Here is a 21,585-nt window from a genome sequence, read left to right as displayed (position 1 = left end):
GCTCATTATGGGGTAAAAAAAATGGTTTTGCTTTCGATTCCCGCAGGAGGTGACGGGCACGTTGGCATTTGCCATTTTTACAGCGGCGCTGGGCTCCCTGCAGTATGGATATAGCATGGGAGTCATCAACGCGCCTCAACGGGTGAGCACGGAAATGTTTTGCTCTCGACATTGGTAGGGGTGATATCACAGCATAACCTGCATGTAAACTTTTTACTGGGGATGGAACATTAATAAGACCAAACAGATTATAGAACGGGGGTCAGAGCTACATTTCTCACGAATATGAACCTAATTAATTGATAGGCTAAATGATCAATGCAAAATAAATCTCTATTGATTTATCCTATCTTTCATGTGTATTAGTTCATGTGATATAACATTCTATTCAAACTAGGTTTGTTCCGATCATGTTGTTTTGCACCTGATCCGATCCCGATCGTTTTAGTTTGAGTATCTGCCGATCCCGATATTTCCCGATCCGATTGCTTTTTTTTTGCTCCCGATTCAATTCCAATCATTCCCGATAATTTTTCCCGATCATATACATTATGGCACTGCATTAAGAAAAAAATGAATAAAACTCGGACGAATATATACATTCAACATACAGTACATAAGTACTGTATTTGTTTATTATGACAATAAATCCTCAAGATGGCATTTACATTATTAACATTCTTTTTGTGAGAGGGATCCACGGATAGAAAGACTTGTAATTCTTAAAGGATGAATGTGACTTTGTATATTGTGACTAAATATTGCCATCTAGTGTATTTGTTGAGCTTTCAGTAAATGATACTGTAGCTATTTAACTTTTGTGCCCAAATGCATGATGGGGAGTGCACCCATGACTGTGCGTAGTGGTACCAATTGATATATCTTCTCTGCGTTGGGAAATAACATAGGGTGTTAAGAAAAAGATCAATTACTACATTTCTTCCCCACATTGCTTCCCACGATATTTCTAATCGTAGGGAGAGGGATTGTAAGGCTTTAGCCAATTAAAAAAAATGCTCCAAAGGCTGCCAAAATTCACTCTACTCATGTTACGCTGACTTTTAGCTCTATATATAGGTAAAACGGCGCCATTACAGATTGAACAGGACAATGCGTGAGTGGGTCGTGCAGCGCATGCGTTAATTGCTTTAAATATTTTAACGTGATAAATTTTAATAAAAATTACCACCGTTAACGGGCTAAATTTGATAACCCTACCTTAAGCCTAAACTAAAGACTCTGGATGAGTGTAACATATTATATCTGTAACGTTAAATACAATTAGAAAACGATTCCTTGTGGAGGCTGACCTGACCGCAGTAGTTTTGCAGGTTAGCTCGTTCACACAGCTTAATGTTATGCTAACTCTGATGCAGGTTGGATTTTCAGTGGCAAAATTACTGGTGGTTCCCCCACCTCCACAACATTGATGTCTTTTTACAGTACTTATAGTGGCTGCTGACTGGAAAAAAACTAATAACTGGACTAATATCCCTCCTCTTCGAAGGGGCGGAGGAAGCGGCATGTTGTCGACATGAATCTGTCAGGTCTGTGTGGCAGGAGAAGGGGGTGTGGGTGGGTGGGTTGCGGGTTATGTCATCAGCCAATGAAACGTGCGTTGGAAGGGGAAAAAATGGACCAGCACATTCAGAAACTGAAAAGGGATAAATGTAAGTCTGAACGTTCATTCATTCATTTTCCCTGCCGCTTTTCCTAATAAAAATAATTCACTTAATTATTGTAGGGTTTATTCTATCCTTACACCATATAGAAAGACAATCTAAATTACCTACAGTATAAGTGAAGTCATTATATAATGCAAATAAGGTCGCTTAAAAGTTGGTGGGGACAATCTGGGCATACTGTTGGTAGTGGTAGTAGGTAGCGTTATGTCTGTCTGTATGCAAACCTGCGCTCCTGATACAAAAACAATTTCTCCAAATGTATACAAGGCAAGTTAAAAATGTGAACGGCATTATATCAAAAACATGTTTTTAAGGATTACCTGGAAAATGAAATAAAATTTTTTCATTACGAAGATATTTCAAGAAATTTTTGATCCACTTATCCATCTAAGGGTTAAATTGGCTAAATTTCCATGCTAGGTAATTGAGAGACATTATGGGCGCTCGCTGGGCGTGCTGCCCGAGGAAGCCGCCCTGATGTCTTCAAACGGCAGCCTCCTCACACGGGATATCCCGCAAGAGATAACTCATCCCTCCGTGGTCATGTACTGGTCTCTATCTGTCGCCATCTTCTCGATCGGCGGCGTGCTCTCCTCCTTCCTGGTGGGATTCGTGGGCGACCACAGAGGCAGGTGAGAAAGAAAGAAAACTTTACTCAGATCACCTGTTAACTCGCCTTGAAATACAATCTATTTGAACAGGTTGAGGTAAGAAGCGTTTTCTACTGTCCCAGATACAGTGCCTTGCAAAAGTATTCGGCCCCCTTGAACCTTGCAACCTTTCGCCACATTTCAGGCTTCAAACATAAAGATATAAAATTTTAATTTTTTGTCAAGAATCAACAACAAGTGGGACACAATCGAGAAGTGGAACAAAATTTATTGGATAATTTAAACTTTTTTAACAAATAAAAAACTGAAAAGTGGGGCGTGCAATATTATTCGGCCCCCTTGCGTTAATACTTTGTAGCGCCACCTTTTGCTCCAATTACAGCTGCAAGTCGCTTGGGGTATGTTTCTATCAGTTTTGCACATGGAGAGACTGACATTCTTGCCCATTCTTCCTTGCAAAACAGCTCGAGCTCAGTGAGGTTGGATGGAGAGTGTTTGTGAACAGCAGTCTTCAGCTCTTTCCACAGATTCTCGATTGGATTCAGGTCTGGACTTTGACTTGGCCATTCTAACACCTGGATACGTTTATTTTTGAACCATTCCATTGTAGATTTGGCTTTATGTTTTGGATCATTGTCCTGTTGGAAGATAAATCTCCGTCCCAGTCTCAGGTCTTGTGCAGATACCAACAGGTTTTCTTCCAGAATGTTCCTGTATTTGGCTGCATCCATCTTCCCGTCAATTTTAACCATCTTCCCTGTCCCTGCTGAAGAAAAGCAAGCCCAAACCATGATGCTGCCACCACCATGTTTGACAGTGGGGATGGTGTGTTCAGGGTGATGAGCTGTGTTGCTTTTACGCCAAACATATCGTTTTGCATTGTGGCCAAAAAGTTCAATTTTGGTTTCATCTGACCAGAGCACCTTCTTCCACATGTTTGGTGTGTCTCCCAGGTGGCTTGTGGCAAACTTTAAATGAGACTTTTTATGGATATCTTTGAGAAATGGCTTTCTTCTTGCCACTCTTCCATAAAGGCCTGATTTGTGCATTGTACGACTGATTGTTGTCCTATGGACAGACTCTCCCACCTCAGCTGTAGATCTCTGCAGCTCATCCAGAGTGATCATGGGCCTCTTGGCTGCATCTCTGATCAGTTTTCTCCTTGTCTGAGAAGAAAGTTTGGAAGGACGGCCGGGTCTTGGTAGATTTGCAGTGGTCTGATGCTCCTTCCATTTCAATATGATGGCTTGCACAGTGCTCCTTGAGATGTTTAAAGCTTGGGAAATCTTTTTGTATCCAAATCCAGCTTTAAACTTTTCCACAACAGTATCTCGGACCTGCCTGGTGTGTTCCTTGGTCTTCATAATGCTCTCTGCACTTTAAACAGAACCCTGACACTATCACAGAGCAGGTGAATTTATACGGAGACTTGACTACACACAGGTAAATTCTATTTATCATCATCGGTCATTTAGGACAACATTGGATCATTCAGAGATCCTCACTGAACTTCTGGAGTGAGTTTGCTGCACTGAAAGTAAAGGGGCCGAATAATATTGCACGCCCCACTTTTCAGTTTTTTATTTGTTAAAAAAGTTTAAATTATCCAATAAATGTTGTTCCACTTCACGATTGTGTCCCACTTGTTGTTGATTCTTGACAAAAAAATTAAATTTCATATCTTTATGTTTGAAGCCTGAAATGTGGCGAAAGGTTGCAAGATTCAAGGGGGCCGAATACTTTTGCAAGGCACTGTATCTATTGTCAGGAACAAGAACTTGTTAGAAACATGAATTTTGTGTGAAATCAATATAAAAATCAAACAATATTACAATAATAAAATGAAATGCAGCTAGACGAGCTGAGCGTGCTACATTTAAGCAGTTAAATTGAAAGCATGGCGATATTACTGAGCTCTATGACCTTTACCATTTTTCATCACCTACACTGCAAATTTGAGTTAAATAGGGTCATGTATACTCAAGGTCTCGTGAAATTCCTTTTTGACCTATGACCTAATTTTCCTAAAATGGGTTCACCTCTTCCGCTTCATATGACAAACATAACTTGCAAGATTGATAATAATCGATTTATTCATTCTTGCATGATCTTGAACACATAGACAAAGAAACCCTTGTGACCAAACTTCACAAAAATTTAATCACCTGTTTCATATTACAAACATATCCAGCAAGTTTGGTAATAATTAGGGTTGCTCCGATCCTGTTTTTTTGCTCCCGATCCGATCCCGATCGTTTTAGTTTGAGTATCTGCCGATCCCGATATTTCCCGATCCGATTGCTTTTTTTTTTTTTTTTGCTCCCGATTCAATTCCAATCATTCCCGATAATTTTTCCAGATCATACACATTTTGGCAATGCGTTAAGAAAAAAATGAATAAAACTCGGACAAATATATACATTCAACATACAGTACATAAGTACTGTATTTGTTTACTATGACAATAAATCCTCAAGATGGCATTTACATTATTAACATTCTTTCTGTGAGAGGGATCCACGGATAGAAAGACTTGTAATTCTTAAAGGATAAATGTGACTTTGCATATTGTGACTAAATATTGGCATCTAGTGTATTTGTTGAGCTTTCAGTAAATGATACTGTAGCCATTTAACTGTTCTGCCCAAATGCATGATGGGAAGTGCAACCATGACTGTGCGTAGTGACACCAATTGATATATCTTCTCTGCGTTTTGTCTTCACACCTGAAATAAAATCAATCAACAATCAATCAATCAACAAATAACATATGGTGTTAAGAAAAAGATCAACTACTACATTTCTTCCCCACATTGCTTCCCATGATAATTTTAATTGTTGAGAAGGGGATTTTAAGGCTTTAGCCAATAAAATAAAGGCTCCAAAGACTGCCTAAATTCATTCTACTCATTTTACATTGCCTTTTAGCTCTATATATATATACGTAAAACGGCACCTTTATAGATTGAACGCGACAATGCGTGAGTGGGTCGTGCAGCGCATGCATTAATTGCATAAAATATTTTAATGAAATTAAATTTTTTAGAATTAATTACCGACGTTAACGCGATAAATTTGACAGTCCTACTTTAAGCGAAAACTAAGACTCTGGAGGAGTGTAAGACATTTTGTCTGTAACGTGAAATACAATTAGAAAACGATTTAATTAAAAAATATATATATATTAAAAAAAAAGGCATGTCCGATATTTTTTTGTCGATACCGATACTTTGAAAATGACGTGATCGATCGGGACATTTTTAGTAATAATCGCTTCATTACTATATGCAATAAAATATTAAAATGGGAACAAACAAAAGACAAATACAGAACATACAAAATAGGGGTGTGACAAAATAATGGAAACCTCTATCGCGATACTTGGTAACACAAAAAGGTTATCGATATGCTCCCAAGACTCGATATATTGTTTTTAAAATGGGTCACTGTTAAGAAGATTAATAAAATAAGGACCCTATAGGTTGCTACCAAGTTCTTCCAGTATAATAGTTTCTACGTTAGCTCAATGGCACTGAAACCAGAGCATTCACAGCCAATCATTTGTGGACATTTCCATTTACATGTCACTTCTTGTTAATTTTAGGGCATTTACAGGTTACTTACTGTTGATTTTTCAGTCACTTCCAATTCATCTGGGACATTCCTGAGTCACTTTCTTTTCAGTAGCTCAAAATCAACAGGAGGTGACCTGGAAATGTCCCAAAATCAACAGGAAGTGACACGGAAATGCCCCAAAATCAACAGGGAGTGAGTGAAAAGGAACAGGAAAAGATGTTATATGCCCCAAAATGAACTCATTACCTGGTATTGGCTGCCACTGATGGCCTTAGACGTCCAATCCGTTTGAAGTGGGAGGGATGGCTACCCTCCCAGTTTAAATGGATTGGATGTCCACTAGTGATAAACTCTTTCCAATTCACAGCAGAAGGATGAAAATTGCTTGTTTTTATGTTATTTGTTTAGTACAATATCCTAGAATGATTTCCTGACCCATGTATCGATAACTGGTGTATCGCCAAATCGTAAGACCGTTTTTGTGAGCCTTGTATTGCAAATCATATTATACAGTGGGGCAAACAAGTATTTAGTCAACCACTAATTGTGCAAGTTCTCCCACTTGAAAATATTAGACAGGCCTGTAATTGTCAACATGGGTAAATCTCAACCATGAGAGACAGAATGTGGAAAAAAACCCAGAAAATCACATTGTTTGATGTTTAAAGAATTCATTTGCAAATCATGGTGGAAAATAAGTATTTGGTCAATACCAAAAGTTGATCTCAATACTTTATTATGTACCCTTTGTTGGCAATAACGGAGGCCAAACGTCTTCACAAGCTTTTCACACACTGTTGCTGGTATTTTGGCCCATTCCTCCATGCAGATCTCCTCTAGAGCAGTGATGTTTTGGGGCTGTCGTTGGGCAACACGGACTCCGTCCACAGATTTTCTATGGCGTTGAGATCTGGCGACTGGCTAGGCCACTCCAGGACCTTGAAATGCTTCTTACGAAGCCACTCCTTTTTTTGCCCTGGCTGTGTGTTTGGGATCATTATCATGCTGAAAGACCCAGCCACGTCTCATCTTCAATGCCCTTGCTGATGGAAGATTTTCTCTCAAAATACTTGGCCCCATTCATTCTTTCCTTTACACAGATCAGTCGCCCTGGTCCCTTTGCAGAAAAAACATGATGTTTCCACCCCCATGCTTGACAGTGGGTATGGTGTAGTTTGGATGCAATTCAGTATTCTTTCTCCTCCAAACACAAGAACCTGTGTTTCTACCAAAAAGTTCTATTTTGGTTTCATCTGACCATAACACATTCTCCCAGTCCTCTTCTGGATCATTCAAATGCTCTCTAGCGAACTGCAGACGGGCCTGGACGTGTACTGGCTTCAGCAGGGGGAGACGTCTGGCAGTGCAGGATTTGAGTCCCTGGCGGCGCATTGTGTTACTGATAGTAGCCTTTGTTACTGTGGTCCCAGCTCTCTGTAGGTCATTCACTAGGTCCCCCTGTGTGGTTCTGGGATTTTTGCTCACGTTTATTGTTATCATTTTGACGCCACGGGGTGAGATCTTGCATGGAGCCCCAGATCGAGGGAGATTATCAGTGGTCTTGTATGTCTTCCATTTTCTAATAATTGCTCCCACAGTTGATTTCTTTACACCAAGCGTTTTATCTATTGTAGATTCAGTCTTCCCAGCCTGGTGCAGGTCTACAATTTCGTCTCTGGTGTCCTTCGACAGCTCTTTGGTCTTGGCCATAGTGGAGTTTGGAGTATGACTGACTGAGATTGTGGACAGGTGTCTTTTATACCGATAATGAATTAAAACAGGTGCCATTAATACAGGTTACGAGTGGAGCCTCGTTAGACCTCGTTAGACCTCTTTGACAGCCAGAAATCTTGCGTGTTCGTAGGTGACCAAATACTTATTTTCCACTGTAATTTGGAAATAAATTCTTTAAAAATCACACAATGTGATTTTCTGTTGTTTTTTTCAACATTCTGTCTCTCATGGTTGAGGTTTACCCATGTTGACAATTACAGGCCTCTAATCTTTTCAAGTAAGAGAACACAATTGGTGGATGACTAAATACTTATTTATCCCACTGTATTGCGAGGTACCCAGGGGTTTCCACTCAAATATAAAATATGTAATAATAAAATGAAATATCAAATAATGATGTTAAAAAAATACGTATTAAAAAAAAAATACACTAAAGGGAACAAGAACTTAGTTAAGTGGAAGACAAACTTTGTGTCTAAAATCACAGTCAGGAAAATGTGTCAATCGTGAACAGGTTTGCAGTGGTGGCATCTTAAAAATAGTAAGCGTATGGTCTGTCATGTGTTTAACGCAGAGTGAAAGGAATGTTGGCAGCTAACGTCCTTGCTGTGGCCAGCGGCCTCCTGATGGGATTGTGCAAAATGTGGAAACCTCACATCATGGTCATTGCTGGTCGCGCCATCATGGGATTCTACTGCGGTAGGAGTCTTCGTGTTACCAAATTCTTTTGGGAAAGTGAAACTTCACTCTGCCAATACAGTGGTACCTCTACATACGATCACTTCGACACACGATCTTTTCGACATCCGACGTAAAATTTGAGCCGCCATTTGTTTCTACATCCGACGAGTTGCTCGAAATACGACGACATGACAGCACTGCAAACGAACGCACGGTGGATTTTCTTGTGTGAGAAATCAACACAGTTTTCAAAAAAAGTTGATACAGTTGGAGAAACAAGGAAAAAAGTGATGCTTACCTTTGAAATGAAGATGCAAGTTATAGAAAAATATGAGCTTGGGGTGCGCGTCCCTGAACTGGCTCAACAATAGCTCCATGGTCCTCTTCCGACCACCGTTCGCCACTATTTATAAGTTAAGGTGACAATTATTATTGTGGTAACATTGCCAAGGAAATCGCCAGCTTTGTCACGTTTTTATCATTTATTTAAGAACTTATCCAACACAAAACGCCCATTGTCTTAAGCAGTTGACTGCTCTCAAGAAAACGAAAGTATTATCTCTACCGCACTGACCTATCTCACTGAGACGTCACCTTCGCGGTGCGTTCAGGGACAGTAAAAAGTGTCCGCCATATTAGAATCCGATTCGTTACATTATTTACAGGAATAATTATTAATTCTTCTTATTATTATTATATTATTCTGAATTATTTATTTATAACTTATTTGTTTTTCTATGTTTAATTGCCATTTGTAACAGTGCCAGCAGTATTTATTAAGAATTTAGTGTATGTTTTTAGGCTTTGGAACGAATTAATGGAATTATAATGTATTCCTATGGGAAAATCCTGCTCGACATACGACCATTTCGACTTACAAACAAGGTCCTGGAACGAATTAAATTCGTATGTAGAGGTACCACTGTATTAAAATGTTTTCTCATTTTACACATATTTTCTTCCAGTGCTGTACTAAAAAGATTTTTTTCCTTATACAGTGGTACCTCTACATACGAACTTAATCCGTTCCAGGACCTTGTTTGTAAGTCGAAATGGTCGTATGTCGAGCAGGATTTTCCCATAGGAATACATTATAATTCCATTAATTCGTTCCACAGCCCAAAAACCTGCACTAAATCCTTAAAAAAATACTGCTGGTACTATTACAAATGGCAATTACATATAGAAAAACAAATAAATAATAAATAAAAATCGGATTAATAATATAATAATAATAATAATTCCTGTAATAGTGTAACGAAACGGGTTCTAATAAGGCGGACGTTTTTTTCTGTACCTGAAGGCACCGCGGGGCTGACGTGACAAAGAGGGAGGGGAGCGGGTGAGTTTACTTTCGCTTTCAATGCTTTCTTGAGAACATCGTCAATTGCGGCAGACAGCAGGCGTTTTGTGTTGAATAAGTTGTGAAAGAAATGATGAAAACGTGGCGAAGCTGGCGATTTCTCTGGAGATGTTACCACAATAAGAATTGTCAGCTTAACTTATAAAGACTGGCGAACGATGGTCGGAGGAGGACCGTGGAGATGTATTGTTGAGCCATTTCACGGATGCCCACCCTACGCTCATATTTTTCTGTCATTTGCATCTTCATTTAGAAGGTAAGCGTCAACTTTTTCCTTGTTTCACCACCTGTACCAACCTTTTCTGAAACCAGTGTTGATTTGTCACACAAGAAAATCCGCCGTGCATTCGTCTGCGGTGCTGCCATTGTCGTCGTATTTCGAGCATGTCGTCGGATGTAGAAACAAATGGCGAGTCAAATTTTACGTCGGATGTCGAAAAGTTCGTGTGTCGAAGCGATCGTATGTAGAGGTACCACTGTAATATGTTTTTTTTTCATTTCATTGCAACTTTAATTTTTGGGGATAAAAAAAAAAAAAAGCACGTTTTCTCTCAAAAAATAAACCATTACGTTCATAACAACTTTTTCATAGTTTACCTCATAGTACGATGCCTTTTTTCTCTGAAAATGACAAATGTACTCTAGTAACAATTGTCATGCTTTTTTCTTGCTACATTAAGTATTAGGACATTTTCAGTCCCAAAAAAATTGATGTTGTAAGTTTTTTCATTGAAAACTACAACTTTATCCCTATAAAAATGCTTCTATTATTATTTTTGGTTTGTTTTCATTAAATTGTGACAAACTAATTTGCATACCGAGTCATCCATTTGATCCTTCCCAACAAATTCTTTTTTGAGATACATGTGTTTTCAGGCTTGACGTCTGGCCTGGTGCCCATGTACATTGGAGAGATTGCGCCAAAAGCTTACCGAGGGGCTTTGGGGACTTTACACCAGCTGGCTATTGTTGTTGGCATCCTCATCAGCCAAGTAGGGGATCCGGCCACGCACCTCCACACACAAACACGACGACTCCCCGGTGTAACAGAGCTCTGCAGGTTATCGGCTTGGACTTCATCCTGGGTAATGACGACATGTGGCCCCTGCTACTGGGCCTCTCGGGGGCCCCTGCTGTGTTGCAGTCCCTCCTGCTGCCGCTGTGTCCCGAGAGCCCGCGTTACCTCTACATCCTGCTGGGAAAAGAAGATGAGGCTCAGGAAAGTATGAGGCAGTTTACCCTCCGAGAATACAACAAATTTCAAATGTGCATTTATATGGGCCCGTCTGCATTCGAACAATGTCGCAATTCCGCATGAAAACGATGTAGTATTCATGCCATGCCCTAGGGGGCAGTGCAGATTTACAAGGCAACAGCGAATGATGCACTTTGACCCCACCAAAGTTCCTCAGCCCGGAAAGAAATATATCACCCACTCGAAGCAATGGCATTTTTCTTTTGTTCAAAAAGGCACAAAAATAGAAACATTCAACATATTTGATTTAAAAATATTATTTAAACAGTAAATTAAAGCCGACATTCCGCCATATTTACTGTTTTTAATGTTTAGTAGCACCGCTGTGCACGCCCAATGTGACGTGTACGAGTGCTGACGTTATCGGCGCGGTCTCGCGCCGCGGGAGCCTTTGATATGCATTCGGAGCAAGCACCCCTTAATCCCCCGCAATCGAATTCTTCTACTTTGGAGGCAGGATTCAGAATTTTTCGCCTTCGCCGACACCATATACACGCGAGGCCACTCAACAACACAGTCACTGCATCTGTGTCGCAGAGTCGCCATGTAAACTGCCCCTATTCATCATTATATAACAAATTGGGGGGCAACGACGGCAATTTGTGTCCTAATCATTTGCTTTGTATTTTTTATTCCTTGAGCTAAAATTGATTTTGTTAAAGACATCTTACTAAATTGTTTAGAAGCCCTGGAATCAAACATGGCAGACTTGGTAATAGTATTGGCAAATACTGTATCATCGAAAGAATTGTTTCTTCATCACAAAATTAGTCATTTACATTGACAACCCTAGTAGCAACATGTCTTCCCTGACATACCCTTGACCATTTTATGGGTTAAAAAAAACATAAGTTCTACTACTAATAATATCAAAAATAATATTTTATTTGCAGTTATATTCACTGAATTTTTTTTTTCTTTGCAATTGTTATTTTAGCACCTAATCATTTTATTACCATTATTTGTCATTTAATTTTTTCAAACTTTATCATGTAATTATTAGGGTTGTTCCGATCATGTTTTTTTCCCGATCCCGATCGTTTTAGTTTGAGTATCTGCTGATCCCGATATTTCCCGATCCGATTGCTTTTTTTTTTTTTTGCTCCCGATTCAATTCCAATCATTCCCAATATTTTTTCCCGATCATATACAGTACATTTTGGCAATGCATTAAGAAAAAAATGAATAAAACTCGGACGAATATATACATTCAACATATAGTACATAAGTACTGTATTTGTTTATTATGACAATAAATCCTCAAGATGGCATTTACATTATTAACATTCTTTCTGTGAGAGGGATCCACGGATAGAAAGACTTGTGACTTTGTATATTGTGACTAAATATTGCCATCTAGTGTATTTGTTGAGCTTTCAGTAAATGATACTGAAGGCCGTGCCCAAATGCATGATGTGAAGTGGAACCATGACAAGTGGAACCATGACCATGATCATTTATCTTCTCTGCGATGGGATATAACTTAAGATGTTAAGAAAAAGATCAATTGCTACCTTGCTTCCCCACATTGCTTCGCATGATATTTCTAATTGTAGGGAGAGGGATTGTAAGGCTTTAACCAATTAAAATAAGGTTCCAAAGGCTGCCAAAATTCACTCTACTCATTTTACGCTGCCTTTTAGCTCGCTCTATGGGCTAAACGGCGCCATTACAGATGGAACGCGGCAATGCGTGAGTGGGTCGTGCAGCGCATGCATTAATTGCATGAAATATTTTAACGTGATACATTTAAAAAAAATAATGATAATAATTACCGCCGTTATTGGGTTAAATTTGATAACCCTACCTTAAGCCTAAACTAAAGACTTTGGATAAGTGTAACATATTATGTTCTGTAACGTTAAATATAATTAGAAAACGATTTACTTAAAAAATATACAGTATATATATTAAAAAAAGGCATGGCCGATATTTTTTTGCCGATTCCGATACTTTGAAGTAGTTAGTTAGTAATAGTAGTAGTTAGTAATTATTGAATTTCAAACATAAGAAGATTCAAAACAAATCATACATTTTAATATGGGCCGGTGAAAAGTTGGAACCCCATCTTTATTCTTATCTGTTGGCCATAGACTTCATAATGTAATTGACGGGACACGGGGCCAATAAATAGGGTGCATGCATTGTTGGTGAGGCCATCAAAACTGACCAAGTGGAATCACAGACAAAGAGCTTTTTTTGTTGAAAAGTCTTGTGAATAAATGCTTAAATCCCTGAATTCTTTATAGATATGGACATAAAACAGTCTCGATTTTTGTTTAAAAGCAAAGCAAAAAAAAAAAAAGTGCAGTCAGCATTTATTTTACGTAAATATGTCGAATGTGCGGCTCGTCTGTCAGTTCACTGTGGCGCCGCCTTACCACAAGTCCACAACAGAGCTTTTTACATTGAAATTCTTTTTTATTCTATGAATAAATGCTTAACCCTTTCCTGCCAAATGAATCACATTTGATACTTAAAATTTCATGATTTTGAGACTAATTCAGAATTTTGAAATATCTTTCCTCAAAAAAAAAAAAAAATGGATGCAAGTCAACTCATGCATCTGCAGGTTCCATGAGAAAAAAAACAGGATTTAGCAAGGGTTATAGATATTAGAGTGCTTATCAAACATTTTTTTTTTCTTTTTTTACAAATTTGAAAAAAAGGTTTCATTAAGACCTTTTTCAAATTTTGTGATTCTCTGACAATTGCTTCATATTGCAGGCATTAAAGGGTTGAATCCCTGAATTCTTAGATACATATGGACTTAAAATGGTGTCGATTCTCGGTTAAAACGCAAAAGAAACAGTGCAGGTAGCATTTATTTTACGTAAATTTGTCGAATGTGCGGCTCGTCTTTAAGTTCAATATGGCTCCGTCTTACTACAACAAATAGCTTTTTACATTGAAATTCTTGTGAATCAATGCTTAAATCCATGAATTCTTAATAGATATGGATATAAAACAGTCTCGATTCTTGGTTAAAAGCAAAAAAATTGTGCAGGTAGCATTTATTTTACTTAAATATTGCAAACTATGATGCCATTGCCTTAGCCGCTAAGGCTTAGCGGCTAATTTCTCCATTTTTTTCATGTTTCAAAATGCATGCAAGGTACGAAAAATATAATAGTCACCTTGAATCCTCGGACAAATCACTCTTGAGACAATCCTTCCTGTTTGCATGTGGTACAGCTTTCGTACTTTTTGAACCGAAATCCACCGTTAGTTCGCTGCGTACGTGTTTGTGAATAGCTCCTCTTGATGTGGGCGGCCCCTGCTTGAAGGAGTTGCACAGTGCATGGCCGAGCTGTCCCGTCAATAATGATGATGTCTATGCTGTTGGCGTGTTGTGTCAGGTCTCCATCGCCTGAGGGGGGCGTACGATTCATCAGCAGATCTGGAGGAGATGAGGCGGGAGAAGGAGGAGGCAGACAAGGTTCCTCGAGTCTCCATCTGGTCTTTGGTTGGTCTCCGCATCCGACATTTTGACCCAGGTGCTTTTCCTACATGACTTGGGTATTTTCTCCCAAGATCCGCTCATCAGTGTACAGGCGTCAGCTCGTTGTTGCACTCATGATGCACTTGTCCCAGCAGTTGTCGGGGATTAACGCGGTGAGTCACATTCACTGGTATGAAAGTCCGAGTGACGAGAGTATTTTTTTTGCACTTAACTTGGGTAAGAAGTCTAATTTCTGTCATAGATATTTTACTATTCCACGGCCATCTTCACCCGGGCCGGCGTCAGTGAGCCTGTCTACGCCACCATCGGCGTTGGCGCAATCAACACCATATTTACTTTGGTGTCTGTGAGTCTTTTTTTTTTTTTTTTTTAAATTTTATAGCCATTGTTCAATGTTGCTTTGTTTTTCCTCTCGGAATTCTGCACAAAACCATAGACGGAGTTTGACTTTTGTGGCAGTGGGGGCAAAACATGTTGATGACCCCAAAACGCAGTGTCAGCAATAAAATTAACTTACAAGATATATGCTCAGTTAGTAGCTTAGCCCATGCTCGTAAACACAGGCATCCCAGTTATGTGTATGTAGGTGTGCTCTGTTGTAACATTAGCATCTTTAGTGGACAAACTGAAACTCGGTTCACCATTTTAGCGGTGCTCTCCAGCGTTTCCTGGTCCACATCTTTATTCGTTGGTTCTCGCTCATAGGGATGCAACAATACAGTTAACTGTTCGGTACGATTTTCGATACGAGGGACACGATTTTTGATTCGATTCAATACATTTAATGCTCTGAAACAAAAAACTACAAGTGTTATTTTTTTTTCCAATGTTTTTTTATTTTGCTAACAAGCAAAACTAACGTTGCCGTCATATAAAGATGCATTTTAGTGCATAATATTTATGTGCTTACTTCTTACTGATCTGAAGAAATTTTGTATAAAAGTGTGCTGAGAACAATCTTTACTGTTTGTAAAGTGAGGTGGGGCACACTGTTTATTGCTACAGCTCTCTTAGCAGCTATGTGTACCACATGAGCAAAACATACTATTTGGGGTCCGAGTCCATCTGTGTCAAGTCGTGAATTAACAATATTTGCAGCATTATTTATAGTCACTGGTATGGATTGATTTGGCCTGCTTAACTTCCATTCAGTCATGGCAGGTTTTAATTCATCGATGTATTATATGGACTACGTGTCCCATGACCACTCTGGGCTCACGCAGCCAATGGCATGGGACTTGGGGGGATCTAACGTAGCACATCTAGTTTGCTATTTGATGATATCTAGTGTATGCGCGCATTAAAAAAGTTAACAAACGCCACAGAAGTCACGTCTGCTCATTACTGCACAACACCAGCATATGACAATCGACTTTCATAAACAGCATGAGTTTGAGGTACTGCTCTCTTAATTTGCCACTCATTGTTCATCATGTAACCGTGAGGTAAGCTCTCAGTGTCCCGGGGTATTCAGCTGTCTGTTGTCAAAGCGAGGTTGTTCGTAGCAGCCAAGTCGGTAACAATGTTTTGGCGGATTTCGTTGTAAATATCCGGGAAGACAGTCTTTGTGAAATATGTACGAGAGGGGATAGCGTATCAGCAAACCCAAAATGCTGCCACACAGTGGATCTGTACAACGCTGAAGCCGCCTCCTCAAACTTTTGTCTTCCCTCGCTAGCCATGATTGTCGTGTCTTTTACCTCTGCCACAAACAAATGCAGCGTGCTTCACTCCACGCACTTTGGGGGAGGAGGGCTGCTCGCGGGGAGGAGCTGAGTTTTTCAAGGCACAGTCCTCAGTTTTCAATGCGCCCCGGGCATATTAGCGATCGCACGCAAGACAAAATTCGGAAAACACTTTTTGGGAGCTTTTCATTTGCATCGAATATTTTTGCGTATTGAATCGAAGAGGGCGTATCGAACGGTTTGATATAAAACAGAGTATTGTTGCATCCTTATCGCTCACTAGTTGTTGTCGCTTTTGAAAGCTTAGGTTAGAAAAAAACAACGTATATCCATCTTGTTTCTTCTGTCCTTGTCAGGGAAGCTCAAGTTTGAACTCCAAGACAAGTATCAACAGATAACAAAATGAGAATAATGAATCAGACAGCCAAGGATTGCCTGCTTCGAAGACTTTTATATAACATGATATATCACGGGTACAAAATGATATGACTCAGCTAGGAGCTGAGATCAGCCAGAAAGTACGAAGCTGTACAATAGAAGCTGGACATTGATACTGTTAAAAAGGGCGGTGCCAAAGCGCCCCGTGAAACGAAACTTTATCCAGAAACGAAACCCATCATCTCACAAGCCTTGGTATTTTTCCATACAAAAACATCTTTGAGCTGAGACCTTGAACACTGGTGCCGGGTGGAACGAAGATAAAAAAACACTGTAACCCCTTGCATTCATTCAGGGCACATTGGAAAACAACGGAGCATAACAGTCCATATTTGGGCATATGGTGATACCGTCTACGATCGTCAAGGCCATGAGAAGGCACGCTCAAAAAGATTACAACAGATCATTATAACAATAATACTCTATGCTATAATGTTCTCATGCAAGCATAACAAATGCATATACAAAATAGGAAATGTATAAAGGTTGTGTTTTAAACATGAATAAAATTCTCTCACAGTCCTCAGTTGGTTTTGGCTAAGCAAAGTAAATGACCATCTCTAAGGTGCTGGTCACATGATCTGTTCGAAAATTAATTTTGACTTTTTCTTCTTCATTTCATTCATTTTTGTTGTTTGTTTTATTGTTTTACAACTTTTATAGACAACAGTTTACCGGCTAAGTTTTAATTTTAAATTCATGCATTGGAATTTCAATTACATGCAATGACAATTTCGGCCATCGGGAGGGGGGGGGGGGCAATGCCCCCTGGCCGTCCCTTGATCTCAGCATATGCTCAAAATGACAATGTGGAGTACCAACAAATAGGAATGAAACAAATTGACGGACTGTTTAAAACACATTCCTTGCCACGCCTGTACCCAAAACATTTGTAAGAGTTGGAAAGACACTTCCCAAAACAATAGGATCTTTCACTGGCTGCTATTGACGCTGATAGACGCCAAATCCATTTTGACTGGCAGTGAATGATCACTGGCAACCCTCAGTCAAAATGGATTGGACGTCTATCGCTGTCAATGACACTCAAATGTGATCATTCACTGCAAGCCCACCTGGTTAAAATAAACTGGATTTACATGATTCCTTGAAATTCTTGCAGTTGTATGTCAAAGAAATGTTGTTTTAAACAATATTCTTTTTTTTTTTTCACGCAGTTGCTCACAAAGTACCCCATTCTTACTTGGCTAGAATTTAGGGGGGAAAATAATGTATTAATTTTTAGGGGGGAAACTATAACATCAAAATTTGAGAAGAAAAATTGCACACAGTGAATATTTTCCATTTGCACGGTATCCTAGGTGGCGCTAGTGGAGCGAGCTGGCCGACGTACACTGATGCTAGTTGGCCTGGGCGGGATGTGTTTCTGCGCAGTCACCATGACCGTTGGCCTAAATTACCAGGTTGGTCCGATTGAGAGCCAGGAAAACCACCACAACATCTCAAGTGTTACCTATTCCCTTGCAGAGCGAATACACTTGGATGAGCTATGTCAGCATGTTGGCCATCTTCCTTTTCGTGGCTTTCTTTGAAATCGGCCCCGGTCCTATTCCGTGGTTCATTGTGGCTGAGCTGTTCAGCCAAGGCCCCCGACCGGCGGCCATTGCTCTTGCAGGCTGCTCCAACTGGACAAGCAACTTCATCGTAGGGATGACCTTTTCGTACATACAGGTATGCTTAAAAAGGTATTTCCTGCTTAAACATTCCATAAACATCTGTTATTGATTAAAGGTTACAGGGAAAAAAAAATTCCAAAGTGTTCCAAACTTTTTTAAAGTTTTTAAAAGGTACTCCACAAAGACATCAGAAATTATGTTATACAAAAATGGCTCATTTCCCTAACATTTTCATTAAAGTGCGTATGACAGGAGAAAAAGTCTTAAATAGGATTATTATTTGAATTAGAATCATATTTTGAGATGATTTGACAATATACAACAATTTAGCAAAGCGCAGATGAGAAATGAGTGTTTTAATCTGCTGGTTAGCCACGCCTACCGTTATAGGGCTCTAGCGTCCCCAACAGGTGGATGAAGTCAGAGGAGTCACGATTTCATCTGGTTTAGTATGCAGCCCAATGAGGGGAAATCATTCACAACGAGGAAAACGCGACGAAGAGAGCCGCAAAATGTCATTGCTTCAGTGTCTCTACTCCAATATTTTCACTTGATATTCTTTTTATCCAAGTATTTTTTTCCCCAATAGCTAAATAAATGGCTTGAGAAGGACCAGGCAGCCCGTTGAGGGGGAATTATTCAGAACGAGGAAAACGTGACAAAGAGAGTCGCAAAATGTCATTGTTTCAGTCTCTCTACTCCAATATTTTTACAGGATATTATTTTTATCCAAGTATTTTCCCCAATTGCGAAATAAATGGCATGGTCATGACAAATAACAGTCTTGTGCTTAATGGAATATGAAATAATAAAAATGCATTTATTCAAGACGACATGGCAAAATTACTCCATAATGGTCAAAACTGTCAACTTTACCTTTACTGTTGCACCTCCCGAACGATATTTTATGCCACCTAAATCAGAATTATGTCATTTCCCCTCCCCGGCTTTGGAGGATGTAAAGAAACCAAGAGGCGTGACAGCTAGCCGACATGCTAACCTAAACCGAATGATGTTTCAAAGTCTTCGAAGCAGAAAATCACATACAACTAGCTCAGATCATTTCACATGACGACTGGGTTGTCGATTGTCATCGCCGATCAGCGAACCACCCGGTGGAGAGCAATTTACAGCTCGTTCCCCTACTAAGGACAGGAGAGCTCGCCGGGGAAGCAGCTGGACAATGTTGCTAATGTGTATGAGGAGAGCTTTTTACATGCCAATTCATGATCAAATGTACAGTAAGTAGTCCTTTATTTAAAGAAAGTTTGGAGTGTTTACTTTGTAATTGCTGTATTCGTGGCTATTTTTAACACAAAGTTGCAATTTCTGATCGGGTGGAAAATTTGACAGAACGCCGGGCACACCAAGAGCGCAAAAGCCGAGAATAGTGCTCGTCCGGCGAAGGGATATGCGACAAGCCGCCCGTCGTCGGCGGAGGATCATGTCAGCCACAAAATGCAAGCCACCTCCACATTAAAATGATCCCAGTATTTGACATAGTACAAAACACTGTTTATTCACTTCCTCGTAGGTCCCACAGTAGTAGGGTTTGTTTTGGCCAATATTCACACGCTTCTCCCTCATACAGCAAGATTTTTCTGCAGCCGTTTGGCTGGCGTGATGTGAAAAATAAACTTATTCATCCGCAAAATCAGCTGAATCCCTAGCCCTTCTTATACAACAGTACAGCTGTATAGTGAAGAGGACTACTTCCTCCGTACTGGTCACAGCGCCCTCTTTCTCAACTCGAGACTGTTGCCGGAAGTCACTCATTTTCATGGCGCGGGATTAAAAAAACTAAATAAATATAGCGATCGCTTCCACACACATCCAAGCGGTCCATTTCATTCAGGAGCATAAAATACTGCTTGTATTATGAAATAAACATGCTTTTTCGTTCATTATGCAGGGTTCCAGCGATAGGTTGGACACCTACGTGCGCGGCTGTTTCGTAGCTTTGCCATTGCAACGACGGGTAGTCATCACTCCAAGTTGGCAAGCATTGTTTACATCATATTCTTGTTGCACATTTATGCCGTGAGGTGACGTGTTTGTTTAGTATCTTTGGGATGTGTTGTAAGTCCGATTGAGTCTAAAGTGCTTAGTTGCAGCCACGTTTTGTGGCCAAATTGACCGCGTGTGTGTGTGTACGCCGTACTTCCGGTTTGTGCGCAGGCATCCGTGCCTGCCCCCACCTTTGTGTTTATTGCACTGTGCAATTCATTTGTGTGTTGCTGATTATTGTGCAGTTAATTTGCATTGTTTTACATTGGCACTGATATGCTGTTATCTCTAACCCGAAAATCTTTGAATTTTTGATATAAGGCTTAATCTTTGAGTTAGTGGGGTTTAATTAGTCGGTGGAGTTGATTTCAACAAATTCCATGCAGTTTGTCAGTTATTTGTTAGTTTCGGGGCTCCTGAGTGGCTAAGCTAGCGTGAGTCAATGTTGGTTGAAATCAACTCCATCAACTAATTAAACCTCCGCTAACTTGAAGATTCAGCCTTATGTGAAAAAAATCTGATCTGCTCCTTTAAATTCAATTATCGCAAAGTCAGTTATATGCGATGACATTTTTCTGTTGTCATTACGTTGAGGCGGCCAAGTGAGGAAAGTTGGCAAAAAGTAACTGATAAATTACTTTTAAATAAAGATACACGATAATATCGGTCACCGATAATTATCGGCCGATAATGGCAATTATGACGTCACACAGATAATCCAGATAATAAAAAAATTCAACCGATAATGCAATCTGAAAATTAAATACAGTACTTGATTTAGCCTCCAAATGTGCCCAACCAAAGAATTCAGCACGCCGCCTCCTCAACCCCTCCCCTCTCTGAAGCCCCTAAGAGAGGAGGGGTTGAGGAGGCGGAGTTAAACGACAAGAAGCAGTTGGATATTATGGCAGCTGTTACTAAAAAAACGACGCTCTCGCCATCTGCGAAACATGCACCGCTGAAGTTCCACGAGGCGGAAAGAAAGCATCCTCATTCAACACCACTAACCTAGCAGCCATTTAAAACTGCATCACAAAGATTTTTGGAACCAATATGAGGCTGCTGCTAGCGGGAATGCTGAAACTATTGTAAACACAAACTAAGTTAAACTACGGGGCTTGTGACGATACAGAGTCGTGTTGTTTGGGAATGCAGCCCAAGGCGGGTGGTAAACTCTCATCTAAGGCTAAACACCAGCACGACTGGAGACCGATAGTCGGCAAGTAGCCGTCTTCCGACGGAGTCTGCCGCTCTGGGCGGACCGGCAGGCCGCGGCGGCGGGCCGAGCCCGGTTCACCGGCAGCGGGATCTCCGGCGAACACCACGGTTTCTCGAGTGTTCCCCCACGGCGTGCGGGACGCGAGGCGTGCGCCTCCGTCCGGAGCAGAGCCAGGCCCCGAATACGCCGCGGCGAACCAGCCGGGGCGGGCGGATTATCCGGTACGAACGTAGC

General features: G+C 40.2%; 1 protein-coding gene across 1 annotated transcript in view; it reads left to right on the top strand.

Annotated features, from left to right (window-relative positions):
* Positions 1-21,585, top strand: part of slc2a2 (solute carrier family 2 member 2) — a 30,045-nt gene that overhangs the window by 5,235 nt on the left and 3,225 nt on the right. The window contains exons 2-11 of the mRNA XM_057859798.1: positions 47-142; positions 2,106-2,317; positions 8,181-8,305; positions 10,527-10,642; positions 10,711-10,873; positions 14,265-14,371; positions 14,440-14,520; positions 14,610-14,714; positions 17,811-17,912; positions 17,977-18,180. Coding sequence (XP_057715781.1) covers positions 47-142; positions 2,106-2,317; positions 8,181-8,305; positions 10,527-10,642; positions 10,711-10,873; positions 14,265-14,371; positions 14,440-14,520; positions 14,610-14,714; positions 17,811-17,912; positions 17,977-18,180 — 1,311 coding nt within the window. The remainder of the gene's footprint in view (positions 1-46; positions 143-2,105; positions 2,318-8,180; positions 8,306-10,526; positions 10,643-10,710; positions 10,874-14,264; positions 14,372-14,439; positions 14,521-14,609; positions 14,715-17,810; positions 17,913-17,976; positions 18,181-21,585) is intronic.

Source organism: Corythoichthys intestinalis, chromosome 15 (assembly GCF_030265065.1).
Source record: "Corythoichthys intestinalis isolate RoL2023-P3 chromosome 15, ASM3026506v1, whole genome shotgun sequence".
In the NCBI taxonomy this organism is placed as follows: Eukaryota; Metazoa; Chordata; class Actinopteri; order Syngnathiformes; family Syngnathidae; genus Corythoichthys; species Corythoichthys intestinalis.
Note: the sequence above shows the minus strand (reverse complement) of the source record. Positions and strands in the feature narration are given on the sequence as shown.